Source organism: Strongylocentrotus purpuratus, unplaced genomic scaffold (genome assembly GCF_000002235.5).
Source record: "Strongylocentrotus purpuratus isolate Spur 01 unplaced genomic scaffold, Spur_5.0 spur5_scaffold_1, whole genome shotgun sequence".
Classification (NCBI taxonomy): Eukaryota; Metazoa; Echinodermata; class Echinoidea; order Camarodonta; family Strongylocentrotidae; genus Strongylocentrotus; species Strongylocentrotus purpuratus.
The window spans coordinates 27,955,629-27,972,257 of NW_022145594.1; the positions used below are offsets into that span (position 1 = coordinate 27,955,629).

General features: G+C 36.2%; 1 protein-coding gene across 25 annotated transcripts in view; it reads left to right on the top strand.

The window, feature by feature from the left end:
- LOC115918245 overlaps nucleotides 1-11,963 on the top strand; it is a 47,749-nt gene extending 35,786 nt beyond the window's left edge. For 6 of the 25 annotated variants that reach the window (XM_030977948.1, XM_030977952.1, XM_030977950.1 and 3 more), the window contains one exon: nucleotides 51-5,135. In XM_030977948.1, coding sequence (XP_030833808.1) covers nucleotides 51-1,217 — 1,167 coding nt within the window. In that variant the 3' untranslated portion in view covers nucleotides 1,218-5,135. Of the gene's footprint in view, nucleotides 1-50; nucleotides 5,136-7,161; nucleotides 7,447-7,762; nucleotides 8,073-8,387; nucleotides 8,676-8,991; nucleotides 9,302-9,616; nucleotides 9,905-10,220 lie in introns of those variants that run through there. The other 19 variants (XR_004062694.1, XR_004062688.1, XR_004062696.1 and 16 more) reach the window with 13 other exon arrangements.
- Nucleotides 11,964-16,629: the final 4,666 nt, after the last annotated feature.

The window sequence follows — 16,629 nt, forward strand, 5'->3', positions numbered from 1 at the left end:
ATGAAACAATCATTCATGATGTACATTATAACGGTCAGCACCCACAAAAGATGATTGATAACCCAAATGTATTTCTCTTCCCTGAAGAAGCAAATGAAACAATCATTCATGATGTACATTATAACGGTCAGGAATTGAAACTGAAGAGTGTGACAATTGGCTTAACCAAATTAAAAGAATCCCAGCTGAATAATAGTTGTCTTCTGAAAGGAAATGACTCTATAAATACAAAATATGAAAATGAACAAAAAGGAGATTCCAAAAATTGTACTAAATCCAGGAATGACTCTGATAGATTAAATTTAGTGAACAAAGTTCAGAATTCCAACTCTATCTTAAGCAGAAAACGAAAATGGAGTAACCTCGAAAGCGATGCAAACGTTGATGTCGACCTTGGCAAGGAAATTCGAAAAACCAAATTGCTAAAAATGAATGAGAACGACAGCTTAAGAATTGATGCAAGCGAATGTGCTGATAGTCATGATGAATTAATAGTAATTGGAGAAGTTCATGTTAGAAATGTAGACCATGGAAAGAAAAAACGTAAAAATAGACAAAGTTCTAATAAAAAAAGGAAGCGCATGAGACAGCAAATGAGAGAAAAACGAGCCCTGGCCAAAGATGAAATCATTAAGAAAAAGGAAAAGTGTATTCACAATGCGCAAATGAAAAAAATTAAAATGAAAAATAAATATCAAAATGATTTAACCTACAAAATAGAAAAAATAAATGAAGTAAAAAAAAGGCAAAAAGAAATGTATGAAGAGGATTCAAATTTCAGGAACATACAGCTAAATATGATGAAAACCAAATATCATTTTGATTCACGTTATAAAAAGAAAATTTTGTATGGAAATAAACAAAAATATTTGAGAAATGAAGGATTCAAAGAAAATGTTAAAACAGCTATGAGGATTAAAATGAAAAATAGATATTGGAACGATGAACTATTTCAACGAATGCACAAGAGTAGAATAAGAAGTAAATACCAGCATGATGAACTATTTAAACGAATGCATAAAAGCAAATTAAGAAGTAAATATTTGAACAACAAACATTTTAAGAAAAAACAACAAGATATCATGAAAAAACGAATAAAGGAATTATACCGCAATGATGAAAATTTTAAGAAAAAACAACAAGATATCATGAAAAAACGAATAAAGGAATTATATCGCAACGATGAAAATTTTAGAAAAAACAACAAGATATCATGAAAAAACGAATAAAGGAATTATATCTCAACGATGAAAATTTTAAGAAAAAACAACAAGATATCATGAAAAAACGAATAAAGGAATTATATCGCAACAATGAAAATTTTAAGAAAAAACAACAAGATATCATGAAAAAACGAATAAAGGAATTATATCGCAACGATGAAAATTTTAGGGAAAAACAACAAGATATCATGAAAAAACAAATGCAGAAATTATATCGCAACGATCAACAATTTAAACATACAAAAAAGGCAAATATGAAAACATTGTCCAAAATTAGATATAAAGGCAACGAATTTAAGGAAAAGAAATTGATGAGCTTAAAAATTAAATATAAAAGAATTGAAAAATATAGGCAAAATGTAATAAAACAAAATCGAAAAAGGTCTGTACTTCGAACAGTAAAATTGTCCGAGTTTGATATTGTACTTGAAGAATTTAGAAAGATAATTTCTCATGGCCCAGAATATGTGTGCTGTGTATGCTTAAAACTTCTCTTTGACAACCAAGTATTGAAATGTAAAAAGAGTAATTATAAAATTCAGACATGCATAAGTGAAGAATATTTGCATGTTTGCAATTCAGAATGCCGGTCAAAATGTTTAATAGGCCAGTCAGCCAGATCGTCACTATGGATATGCTTCACCTGTCATAGAAAATTGCAAGCTGGAAAAGTACCTGCAGAAGCAAATATGAACAATTTACAACTACATGAAGTTCCAAAAGAACTTGCCAATCTGAACAATTTAGAACAGCATTTGATTGCATTGAATATCCCTTTCATGAAGTTAATGGCCTTGCCTAAAGGTGGTCAAAATGGAGTCCATGGCCCAGTCGTGTGCGTGCCTTCAAACACTTATGAAACAGTAGATATGTTGCCAAGACCACAGACTGAAGATCAATTGATCCGTGTTAAACTCAAAAGAAAATTGTCGTACAAAAGCTATTATGAGTACAAATTTGTAGATAAATCTAACTTGCTTAATGCTCTGCAGTATTTAAAAGCAAATAATAAGTGGTATTTTGATGTTACAGTAAATGATAAATGGGAAAACTCACTTGAACGAAATGAAAAAGATAATGAAAAGGAAGAAGCAGTGGAAATCGGTGGTAAAGCTCGTTTAGCAAAATATTGGAAGGAAATGGAAGAACAAATTGATTACATTTTGTCCAAAGACAAAAATGCTAATGAAAACATGCAAAACAACAGTAAACTACAAAAAAAATAGATGACAAGGACACTGAAGACGATATGGAAGAACGATTACGCGGTATTCAGTTAGACTCGTGTCTCCAGCCAGTAGATATTGGACAGGAAATATTAGATCAGTATTTTGAAGACATAATATGTTGTGCTCCTTGTGAAGGAAGAAGCCCTGTATCAATTCTACAAGATGAAAGCAATGAGGCCAAATGTTTCCCAGTATTATTTCCTAAAGGTCAACCAACATTCCATGATAGAAGAGATGAAAAAATAACATTAGGACGTTATCTGCATAACCGACTGATGCACGTGGACAATAGATTTGCTCAGAATACAGATTACATCTTTTATGCACAATATATTTATGAAATTCAACAGGTTATATCACAAGTTTCTATCGCTTTAAGGCAAAGTCCAAACAAAAAAGATGATTCGTCTTCAATAACTGCCTCAGATTTGAAAGATGCAGAGAAAGTTAAAAAAATACTAAAATCAGACAAGGGCTATAAATTTTTAAAGCAAATTCGTGGAACACCTCCATTCTGGCAAAAGACACAAAAAGATGTTCTCGCAATGGTACGACAGCTTGGAAAGCCGACATGGTTTGCTTCTTTCTCATCTGCCGATATGAGATGGCCAGAATTAATGAATACATTGCTTAGACAAAAAGGAGACACCAGGGAATCGAGTGAATTAGACTATACAGAAAAATGTAATCTTTTAAGATCAAATCCAGTAACAGTTGCCAGAATGTTTGATAAAAGATTTCACACTTTTATGAAGAGAGTTATTTTATCTCCCGCTGCACCGATTGGTAAAGTAGTTGATTCATTTTGGAGAGTAGAGTATCAAGCCCGTGGTTCCCCTCACATTCATGCCTTGTTCTGGGTTCAAAATGCTCCACAGTTGGGTATCGATAAAGATGATGATGTCGTACAATTCGTAGATAAATACATTTCTTGCCAGAAACCGGATGAAAAGGAAGATCAAGAACTACATGAAATAGTGAGCAAGGTCCAACAACACAGTAAGAAACATTCTAAATCTTGCACAAAAACGGGAAAAGCGTGTAGATTTAATTTCCCAAGACCACCATCCGAAAAAACATTCATTGTAACACCTGTTGAAGAGATTCCAGCTAAAGATTGTGGGAAAGTGCAAAATAAGGGAAAGGACAATGATCAAATTAAAGCTTCTAAAAAGATTAAAGATGATGCAGAGAAATTGTTGAAGTCAGTTAAAGATGCATTATCCAATGGAATCGAGTACAACAGTGTAAACCATCTCTTTGAAAAGCTTGGCATTACACAAAATCAATTTGAGAATGCACATAATGAATTAGCATCACAACAAAGTATAATCATCAAAAGAGAAATACAAGATGTATGGGTAAATCAGTTTAATCCAAGTCTACTAAGAAGCTGGAATGCCAACATGGATTTGCAGTTCGTAACAAATGTATTTGCATGCGTGGCTTATATTGTATCCTACATGTCAAAAGCTGAACGAGAAATCGGAATGCTATTGAGTCATACACTATCAGAAATGAAAGAGGGAAATGAAAATGCAAAGGAAAGCATGAAAAAACTTGGCCAGGTGTACATGCAAAATCGTGAAGTGTCTGCTCAAGAAAGCGTCTATCGTGTTTGCAGTCTCAGATTGAAAGAATGTTCTAGGAAAGTGGAATTCATTCCTGTTGGACCCGACCCTGTCAGAATGAGTTTACCATTAAGCATTATAAAAAGCAGACCAGATAACGATAATGATGATGATGAGAATGTTTGGATGCCTAGCAAGCTCGACAGATACAAAGCTCGACCTAGAAACGCAGAATTCAGTGATATGTGTCTTGCAACGTTTTGTTCTCAGTATAGAATCTTAACTGCATCCCAAAAGCCAAGTACAAGAAGTAAAAATGTCTTTAAATTAGATAACGATCTGGGGTATATTCAGAAGCGTACTCGTACGGGAGATGCAGTTGTAAGATATCCCCGATTCTCACCCATCATCTCACCCGAAAAATATTATTTGAGCATTTTGCAACTCTTTCTGCCATATTTTGAAGATGGACAATTAAAGCCCCCAACATTTGAAACACATGAAGAGTTCTACGAGACAGGTTCTGTGAAAATATGTGGACGTGAATTGGAGAAAGTCTGGTCAATTGTCTGTACTAACCGAAAGAAGTTTGAAATGAATGCCGATGCAATTGATCATGCACAGGAGCATCTTGACAAATTTGGTCCACACGAAGATGCATGGGGTCTTTTATGTCCGGAAAAGGAAGTAGAGCGACTTGAACATCCCAAAGAAAATGTAGATGTTGAAGATTGTGATGGAGATCTTGATATCCCAGATTTAAAGAATGAACCGAAAAAAGATGACTATAGCATCGAACTACGTTCAGTAAAAATTTCCAAACAAGATGGACATTCTTTGATGAGGTCTTTGAATGAGAAGCAACAGAGTGTTTTTTACAAAATACGACAGTGGTGTTTAGATAGAGTAAATGGAAAATCGGTCGAACCGTTTCATATGTTTCTAACTGGAGGTGCTGGCACTGGAAAGAGTCATTTGATCAAATGTCTTTACTATGAAGCAACACGTATACTAGCCCGAATGTTGCCACATCCTGATGATGTCTCAGTATTGAAAATGGCTCCAACCGGAGTAGCTGCATACAATATCAATGGCCATACTATACATAGTATTCTTTCTATTCCAATCAATGCACAAGTACTGTATCAACCGCTGAGTGATGAGAAAATAAGTGTCCTTCGAAATAAGCTGGCTGAATTGCAAATTTTAATCATAGATGAAGTATCAATGGTAGATCAAAAGATGATGTCTTACATTCACGGCCGCCTACGACAAATAAAACAATCACGAGATCAAACTGCTTTTGCTGGTGTTTCAGTTATTGCTGTGGGAGACATGTATCAGTTACCTCCAGTCTTAGGAACTCCTTTATATAAAGACACACTCAATGGTGCATTGTGGAATGCTAATTTCAAGAAAGTAGAACTTGAAGACATTATGAGACAAAAAGACGATGCCCAATTCGCTTTTCTCTTAAATAGATTACGTGTAAAGCAAGGGGAAGAGATTCTCTGTGATGAAGACCTAGCAATGCTCAAGTCCTGTGAGACTGGTGAAGAATGTGAAAATGCTCTGCATATCTATGCATGTAACAATCAAGTAGATGCTTGGAACAAGAAATTATTGCATAAAAAATGTGGAGATGTGATATGCGTAAAAGCACAAGACATGGACAAAGATGTTAAAAAAGGAAATCAAATACGGGAAAAACCTTATACAAAGATGAAAACCCAGTTGCCTCCTTATCTGTGGATTGCAGTTAATGCTAGAGTGATGTTGCTCAAAAACATTGATGTTAGTAAAGGCCTGACAAATGGATGTTTCGGAAATGTAACAGAAATAATAACGGATCATACAAATTTGAATCCAGTTTGCATCAAAGTTAATTTTGAGAAGGCCGATATTGGTATTCATTCAATCGAAATGTCTCAAGAATCCATTGGTAAGAAATATGTGAGAAAACAATTTCCACTTAAGCTTGCTTATGCTTGCACAATTCATAAAGTACAAGGTTCGACATTAGACAAAGCTGTTGTATCATTAAAAAATGTATTTCAATCTGGACAGGCATATGTTGGGCTTAGTCGCGTTACTTCGTTATCTGGACTTGTGATAGAACATTTCGATCCTAAACGTATATATTGTAATCCAGAAATTAAAGAACGCATTGAGATTATGAAGCCGTTTATCGAGAATGAAACTTCTGAAGATATTCACGATTATAACTTTTCTTTGGTAATGCAAAATGTACAAGGATTAAAACAGCATTTTATCGATTTCAAATCCCAGTGCCAATTTGTGAATGTAGATTGTATTTGCTTGACCGAAACATGGATTAATGATGATGATCTCTGTGACGTTATTTTAGATAACTTTCGATTTTATCATCAGCCACGACATCTGTCATACTGTAATTCTGGAGTTGGAAATGTACTCAAAGAACAATCGCACGGAGGTGTTGCAATGTATATCAAGAATACATATTCAAGTAGATTAAACATATCTGTCGACAACTTAGAGTTTATCGCAATTCTTGTCACCAAACCAGTTTCTGTTGTGATTTCAGTTGTTTATCGACCTCCATCATATAGTATCAAATCATTCTGTGAATCATTAGACAATTTGCTAGATGCATTACACAAAAGAAGCATTAGGTGTATTGTGATGGGAGATTTTAATGAGGATTTGTTTAAAGGTTCTTCACAGGTAAACAAGCTGATGTGTAATAAAGGTTACAAACAGCATGTTGTTAATGGTACTACTGAGAAGGGGACATTGATAGATCATGTGTACAGCAAGGGACTAGATTTATTGGAAACAGAGGTCATCCCTACATATTATAGTTACCATGAAGCTGTTAAGATTGCATTTTGATATTTATTGTAAGGCCAAATAAAAAATAAAACATGTTTAGCGTCCTGTTTTTTTGAAAAAAAGGAAGGAGGCCCTTTACACCTAGAGTAATTTGGCAATTCTATGACATATCTTTTTGCTTTGAAAATGTTACATTGGGGTTGCAGAGACAGAATACTTTTTATGTCAAATGCGTTCATTAATAAGGTTAACACTTTTAAAAAAGAAAAATTCAGTGCTGATCATATTCCTAATCTTCAAATGATTTTTTTTATTTCACTTCAGATAACTGCTTCAGATGACTGCAAAGCGCAACGTTGCAAAGCTCATTTCTACAACCCTAGTCACCAATGACAGTGCACCACCATATCCCTTTGCTCACCAGTTCAAACAAACTACCGCCCTCGAGTCAGAAGGCTGTCCTCATCATCCAACACACAGCAACATCACCCCAGGAATTCAGCCCTCCGGTGATACCTGGTTCAGTGAAGACTAGGCCTTGGGGAGTGTTTACGGCTCTGTCATCATAACAGCATTATGGCAGAAGTATGGAACACCAGCATATACAGGGTAAGGAAAGATTGCCAAACTAAAATGTTTGAAAAAGCCTAACCCTACTGTACTGAGTTATTTCAAGCTCCTCCGGATAGATGGTTGACCTCGGCCACTACACTGTTGATTCCCACAAAATTGGCACACCTGGAGTAATTTGGCAATTCTATGACATATCTTTTTGCTTTGAAAATGTTACATTGGGGTTGCATAGACAGAACACTTTTTATGTCAAATGCGTTCATTAATAAGGTTAACACTTTTAAGAAAGAAAAATTGAGTACTGTTCATATTCCTAATCTTCAAATGATTTTTTTAAATTTCACATCTTGAGATAACTTCTTCAGATGACTGCAAAGCGCAACGTTGCAAAGCTCACTTCTACAACCCTAGTCACCAATGACAGTGCACCACCATACCCCTTTGCTCACCAGTTGAAACAAACTACCGCCCTCGAGTCAGAAGGCTGTCCTCATCGTCCAACACACAGCGGTAACATCACCCCAGGACTTCAGCCCTCCGGTGATACCTGGTTCAGCGAAGACTAGGCCTTGGGGAGTGTTTACGGCTCTGTCACCAAAACAGCATTGTGCGGAAGTATGGAACACCAGCATATACATGTAATGTATCAGGACCTTCACAGGGTAAAGAAAGATTGCCAAACTAAAATGTTTGAAAAAGCCTAACCCTACTGTACAGAGTTATTTCAAGCTCCTCCTGATAGATGGCTGACCTCGGCCACTACACTATTGATTCCCACAAAATTGGCACACCTGGAGTAAATTGACAATTCTATGACATATCTTTTTGCTTTGAAAATGTTACATTGGTGTTGCATAGACAGAATACTTTTTATGTCAAATGCGTTTATTAATAAGGTGAACACTTTTAAAAAAGAAAAATTCAGTACTGTTCATATTCCTAATCTTCAAATGATTTTTTTTATTTCACTTCTTCAGATAACTTCATCAGATGACTGCAAAGCGCAACATTGCAAAGCTCATTTCTACAACCCTAGTCACCAATGACAGTGCACCACCATATCCCTTTGCTCACCAGTTCAAACAAACTACCGCCCTCGAGTCAGAAGGCTGTCCTCATCATCCAACACACAGCGGTAACATCACCCAAGGACTTCAGCCCTCCGGTGATACCTCGTTCAGCAAAGACTAGGCCTTGGGGAGTGTTTACGGCTCTGTCATCATAACAGCATTATGGCAGAAGTATGGAACACCAGCATATACAGGGTAAGGAAAGATTGCCAAACTAAAATGTTTGAAAAAGCCTAACCCTACTGTACTGAGTTATTTCAAGCTCCTCCGGATAGATGGTTGACCTCGGCCACTACACTGTTGATTCCCACAAAATTGGCACACCTGGAATAATTTGGCAATTCTATGACATATCTTTTTGCTTTGAAAATGTTACATTGGGGTTGCATAGACAGAACACTTTTTATGTCAAATGCGTTCATTAATAAGGTTAACACTTTTAAGAAAGAAAAATTGAGTACTGTTCATATTCCTAATCTTCAAATGATTTTTTTAAATTTCACATCTTGAGATAACTTCTTCAGATGACTGCAAAGCGCAACGTTGCAAAGCTCACTTCTACAACCCTAGTCACCAATGACAGTGCACCACCATACCCCTTTGCTCACCAGTTGAAACAAACTACCGCCCTCGAGTCAGAAGGCTGTCCTCATCGTCCAACACACAGCGGTAACATCACCCCAGGACTTCAGCCCTCCGGTGATACCTGGTTCAGCGAAGACTAGGCCTTGGGGAGTGTTTACGGCTCTGTCACCAAAACAGCATTGTGCGGAAGTATGGAACACCAGCATATACATGTAATGTATCGGGACCTTCACAGGGTAAGGAAAGATTGCCAAACTAAAATGTTTGAAAAAGCCTAACCCTACTGTACAGAGTTATTTCAAGCTCCTCCTGATAGATGGCTGACCTCGGCCACTACACTATTGATTCCCACAAAATTGGCACACCTGGAGTAAATTGACAATTCTATGACATATCTTTTTGCTTTGAAAATGTTACATTGGTGTTGCATAGACAGAATACTTTTTATGTCAAATGCGTTTATTAATAAGGTGAACACTTTTAAAAAAGAAAAATTCAGTACTGTTCATATTCCTAATCTTCAAATGATTTTTTTTATTTCACTTCTTCAGATAACTTCATCAGATGACTGCAAAGCGCAACATTGCAAAGCTCATTTCTACAACCCTAGTCATCAATGACAGTGCACCACCATATCCCTTTGCTCACCAGTTCAAACAAACTACCGCCCTCGAGTCAGAAGGCTGTCCTCATCATCCAACACACAGCGGTAACATCACCCAAGGACTTCAGCCCTCCGGTGATACCTCGTTCAGCAAAGACTAGGCCTTGGGGAGTGTTTACGGCTCTGTCATCATAACAGCATTATGGCAGAAGTATGGAACACCAGCATATACAGGGTAAGGAAAGATTGCCAAACTAAAATGTTTGAAAAAGCCTAACCCTACTGTACTGAGTTATTTCAAGCTCCTCCGGATAGATGGTTGACCTCGGCCACTACACTGTTGATTCCCACAAAATTGGCACACCTGGAGTAAATTGGCAATTCTATGACATATCTTTTTGCTTTGAAAATGTTACATTGGGGTTGCATAGACAGAACACTTTTTATGTCAAATGCGTTCATTAATAAGGTTAACACTTTTAAGAAAGAAAAATTGAGTACTGTTCATATTCCTAATCTTCAAATGATTTTTTTAAACTTCACTTCTTCAGATAACTTCTTCAGATGACTGCAAAGCGCAACGTTGCAAAGCTCACTTCTACAACCCTAGTCACCAATGACCGTGCACCACCATATCCCTTTGCTCACCAGTTCAAACAAACTACCGCCCTCGAGTCAGAAGGCTGTCCTCATCGTCCAACACACAGCGGTAACATCACCCCAGGACTTCAGCCCTCTGGTGATACCTGGTTCAGCGAAGACTAGGCCTTGGGGAGTGGTTACGGCTCTGTCATAACAGCATTGTGGCACAAGTAGCCTCGATCTCGACCAAGACATTTTGAATGCCACTCTGTATGGCTCAGCATAATTTTTTTTTCTTTATTCATACTAACGTGTGTTCATGTCCATTTTTCCACCTCTGATTCTTACATTTATTTTCTGATACCATGTTTCTGTGTGATTTTAGTCTTATTTTTACTGGTATGACAATGTAAACATATACCTTTGTTCCACACAAGATATTTTGGGATTTTGTGTGCACTTCCATGTAACTACATGTATTTTTATATGATAGTTTTTGTTTCTGATTGTTCAATTCCTTTTACGCTCTCATTCCTTTATAGTTGTATCTTATTTGAGACAGAGGAAGAGAGAGGGTGAATAGTAGAGAGAGAGAGAGAGAGGGGGATGCAGAAACAAAGCGCCATTCATGATGTATTTTATTACATTTGTGTTTTAACTTTGCACATACATTGCAAGATTTTGGGGATTTAACACGTTTATTTTTCTGTAAGTTTGTAAATCCTTGTATTCACACAGTGTTTTGAGTGATATATTGTAAAGATAGATCTTATGCATGCTCCTTGGGGAAAAGAAGTTATACATGCATGTCACTCTTCTTATCTTGGCATTACCGTAATTCTTATATTGGTTGATGTTGCTGATATATGAAACAGAATCTGATGGATATCATTGATAACAATTACTGTTTGTCTTCTTTTTAACATCAGGATAACAGATCTTAGTAGTACAGCGAAAGACAATTCACTGTAATTTGTTCTATTGTCATATATTACACGATTATGATTTTCAATGGCACATGTTTGTACACTACAATTTTATGTCATTAGAGGTCACATATCCAGTTTGTTTTGTGAATAGTCAATATTGGATTATGATTATAATGTCAGTTTATTTGCAACATTTACCCCATATATAGTGGTACCTTACGATCAACTGTCAATATCTACTGCATTCACTATACATAGCAGTGTCTTGCTTGCTGTAACAAAGAGGTATATAGGGCTGTTAGGGATTATCCATAATGTACATTGTTTTTTAGTTTTATTTTAATTGTGTTTATCTGAACTTATATCTCACTTGCTATGTAGGGGGCCTTTCATATAATCAGTACCAGTAGGTATCTTGTTTATGTACCTGTTTTATATATGTATTCCATTTCTGTTGAATATATATACATGTTAAAATGCCCTTTTTAGAGATTTGTACAATGCTGCTCTTTTCAGTATGTGCTTTTATTTTGGTATATCAAATTTAATTGGATATGCTGTTTTTAAAATTTATTTCTTTTAAAATGTGTTTGAAGATGATAGGTGATTACCATTTGTAATATTGCATTGCGGTTCTTTTTTAGATCGCCAAGGAAATAGCGTGATGTTAAGTTTGGTGCAGAATGTCATTTACATGCATGTAGATAGGTCTATGCAATTTAGCTTTGACTTTGGTTTGATAAGCTTTGTTTAGTGCTTTGAACATGAATTTAACAATGAATAGACCTGTTTACTAATGTACTTCATTTCATGTTTCTCTCTATAGTACATGGTAGGGGTGAAACAAGAATACAAAGGTTAGAAGGAAAAGTTAAAGAAGATTGGGGAACACTGGAAGACATAATAGAGGGAGAACGAGAGTCAGAGGCGGAAAAGGGAGAGGGTGAGAGAGTATAACAAAAGAGAAGGGCAGAGATAGATCGAGACATCGCAAGAGAGAAAGAGGGAGGCAAGGAAGGAGTGAGACGAAGGAAGGGAGAGGGTGAAGAGTAGAGAAAGAGAGAGGGGGATGCAGAAACAAAGCAAGAGAGAGGGGCAGAACAAGAGAGGAGAAGGGGAACATAGCAAGAGAGAGGAGAAAGAGAAAGAGATGCAATCGAGGCACTCTACTAGCATAAATAGATTTGAATATTTACTATATGGAGAAAGGGAGAAGTTATATAGACAATGATGATCATGATGATAATGAACATGAAGGTGATGGTAATGATAATGTTAGATGATGATAATAATAATAATGTTAATGATGATGTTGATGATCATCAGACCATCACGATGATGATGATCATGAGCGTGATCCTGACATCTGATTGAAAAAAATGAGGGGACATTTAGATAGCATATAGTCTCAGCTACAACATGCTCAAAAATATTTCAAAAAACAAGCGGAAATAACGGCGATATTGCTCTCAAAAGACAGGAATGTAGAATCCAGATTTGAGAAAAAGTCATCTCCCATATAGAAAAAGAGAGAAATTATAACGATATCTACATGTAAACAATGATCATAATGATGATGATGATGATGATGATCTTGATAGTAATGATTATGATGATGATTATAATGATAATGTTAATGATGATGATGATGATGTTGATGATCATGATCATGATCAGACCATGATGATGATGATGATCATGATGATATTGATGATGATCATGGTGATCCTGACATCTGATTGAAAAAATGAGGGGGACAGTTAGATAGCATATAGTCTCAGCTACAACATACTAAAAAATCAACAAAAACCGAGCAGAAATAACGGCGATATTGCTCGCAAAAGACAGGAATTTAGAATCCAGATTTCAGACCATGATGATGATGATCATCATCATTATGATCATGATGATCATGATGATGATCATGAGCGTGATTCTGACATCTGATTGAAAAGATGAGGGGACATTTAGATAGCATATAGTCTCAGCTACAACATACTCCAAAATCAACAAAAACCAGGCGGAAATAACGGCGATATTGCTCGCAAAAGACAGAAATGTAGAATCCAGATTTGAGAAAAAGTCATCTCCCATGGGGATTACAGGCGAAAAGTAATGGATCAAGTGATAAAGTAAATATGGTTGTTTATTACATTATTTGCGATTCTACGTGTAGTAATGTGATATTTGCTATGTATATCCATCAGAAACTTGTCTGTACGAAACAGTGAAATACTGCCCTCTCCGGCAGAATAAAGTAAGCTTAGCAACGAGCATAATGGCGTATACTTCTAGCAGTATTTACTTTCGTATTTATGGACATATAAGATACGACATTTGGCGACGAGGATGGGATTCTCATTCCAGGACATCACTATGATGTTCCCCCTGCCCCTAACATTCACTCCCGACATCCTGCCCCCTCCAGTCGCCCTTCTCGTACCCGGCGACGGCCTCGATATTTGACAGACTATGTCCCATAGAACTATATTTCGGCTCCTCCCTTTTGACAGTACTCATAGTGTTTTGGTTACATGCATGTTTTGGATGAAATGCCTTCATCTCAGTAGCTAGTTTGACCCCCCCCCCCAATGGTTGTTTATGCATTTTGTCATTCTGATGTTTGTCTTTACCGGTAATCTTTTCATACTGCTTCGCATCTACCAGTTCCACTCCATCACACTGATTGATACGGAATGTTTTTTTCCTAAATTCTTTTTTTCAAGCAATTTTCAGTTGTGAGTTCAATAATGCAACAGTCTATTTTTTTATATAGAGATACTGTTCGAGTGATGATGATTATTTTGATATGTTTGTCATTATTGTTCATTGAAAAGGGAGAGAGGAAGGATGGAAAGAGGATTAATATTTCACGAACAAAACATATTGTAAACAAACAAACAAAAAATGATTTAAATGTACGTACATGTATGTATGTCAAATTACTGTACACTGAAAGTACAAGCATGATGTGTTTATTAGTAATTTCGTTCAGAAGCATTATTGTTGTATATTGTGTGGTACAATGTATTTTTAACTTGGACTGTTCTTTGCATCATTAGTTTCCAAAAGAAAAAGTACAAGAACAGAAATTATTTATTTTGGTTAATAACATTTATTTTATTGTCATGCTGTGCAAGTACACATATATGCACAACTTTGTTGCAAATGATGTTGAAATGCCAACTGTTGCACAATACTCTATTGTTTCAGTTTGGTGTTATAGCAGACCTCAATAAGGTGTTTTCAAGGTTGTAAGTGTTATGAAAGTTCTATTTGACTTTGTCTAGTATTTTGCAGTTCATGATTTCGACAAGGATTTTGTAATGTCAGGTTTAAGACAGCAGTCCTTTTATTGTTGTGTTTGCATTCAGTTGATCTGAAATAGGCCTATAACTAACCTCGTACGTATAGGATTTTACACAAATACAAGTGCTAACAACTCTCAGAAAAAAATAGCCAAATCACTCATATATATTTTGGTTGTTAGATTTGATCCAAACCGATTCAGCCGATACTGTATGTATTCAACAGGCTTAATGCACCTTCTCCAACATTATAGGAAACTCTATCTCAAAGAAGGGAGAGGTGTAGTAATGTGATATTTGCTAACGTATATCCATCAGAAACTTGTCTGTATGAAACAGTGAAATACTGCCCTCTCCGGCAGAATAAAGTAAGCTTAGCAACGAGCATAGTGGCGTATACTTCTAGCAGTATTACTTTCGTATTTATGGACATATAAGATACGACACTACGTGTTTTAATATTCAAAGGAGATGGTACAGTGAAAGGTCAAAAAGAAAAAAAAAGTGAATAAAAAAATTTGTTGGAGACGCCCGGACTCGAACTAGGTCAAGTCAAGTGCGTTACCGATATACCAAAACATTTCCCATAGAGATTACACGTAAACGGAAAATGGAATTCTCAAATCCCACTTTGTAAGTGAAATATGAGCATGATCCCGGCATCTGATCGAAAAATAAAGGGCACACTTGTGATAGCTTATTGTCTCAGCTACAACATACTCAAAGCTCAGCGTAAACAAATATAAAACGACGGAGATATTACTCCCGAAAGACGAGAATGTAGAATCAAGTTTTGAGAAAAAGTCATGTCCCATAGAGAATACACGCAAAATGTGAAAAATTGACATGCCTCCTTTAATCGCAAAAATACGCCATGATGCCTTTGTCAAAATGAAATATAGTGGCAACTGCATTTGTAGAAAATATTCTCAGGTAGAACATATCAAAATTTGAAAGAAAATTGATCAATATTTACAGAGATACAATCAATTTTTCAAAAATCTTCTGACGTCATAATATGCAAATTGAAATTATGAGTTCGGTGGCCATTATGATGACGTCATGAGTTAATTGAGGGTCAAATGACACATGAAATCATATCTCCAACTCATGCTTTTTCCGACCATGATATAAAAGTTGGGGTCAATTGACTATCTGAAGAGCTATTTTGATTTTTAAAATGGGATGTTTTTGATCAAATTTGCATTATATTGCCCATAGCAGCACGCGCAGATTTTGAACTTTGACGCGCGCTCACGGCCTTATGAAAAGTCAAGAGTGACTGAAATTAATGTAAATTGTCATTTACAGTAAGAGGAAGCTAAATCATGTAAACAAAATTGAATTTGACCTTTAACGCGCGTTGTGAGCGCGCGCAACGCGCGCGGGGACATGTACGGACGGAAAATTTCGAAATGCTTAAAATGACCTGATTCGTACTCTCCTTTAATAGTTAAGTGATTTTGAGCATTTTAAAATTTTGACGCACGCGTACGCGCGCGTCATGACCTTAATGTGACCTTTGATGACATGACCTGTTGACCCTTGACCTGACGTATATGTGATATGAATATGAATGACCTTTGCTTATGCATCATGAAGATATGATGGATAACGTGATTTCACAAAATGGCGCCTGGATGACGTCACGATGACCTGATGACCTCGAAAATGTTCCTGTCACGTCTCATGACAATGATCTATGACTGTGTCAAAATTGAAAGAAATTAACACAACCAATCTTGAGTTAACCGATAAACAAAAAACGGGAAGAAATAAAAATAAATAATAATAAATAAATAAATAAATAAATAAAGAAAGAAAATTCTGACGAAAACAATAGGTGATCTGTCGAAAACGACAGACCACCTAACTAGAAATTGAATTCGTCATGGTGACGAATTAGGTGGTCTGTTTTCAATTTTATGATCATTGAAAATTCAAAAAAGAAAAAAAAATGAAGAAAAAAAATTGTTGGAGACGCCCGGACTCGAACCAGGGACCTCGAGGTCGGAAGTCAAGTGCGTTACCGATATACCGAAACATTTTCTTTGAGAATACACGTAAACGGAAAATGGAATTCTCAAATCCCTCTTTGCAAGTGAGATATGAGCATGATCCCGGCATCTGATCGAAAAATA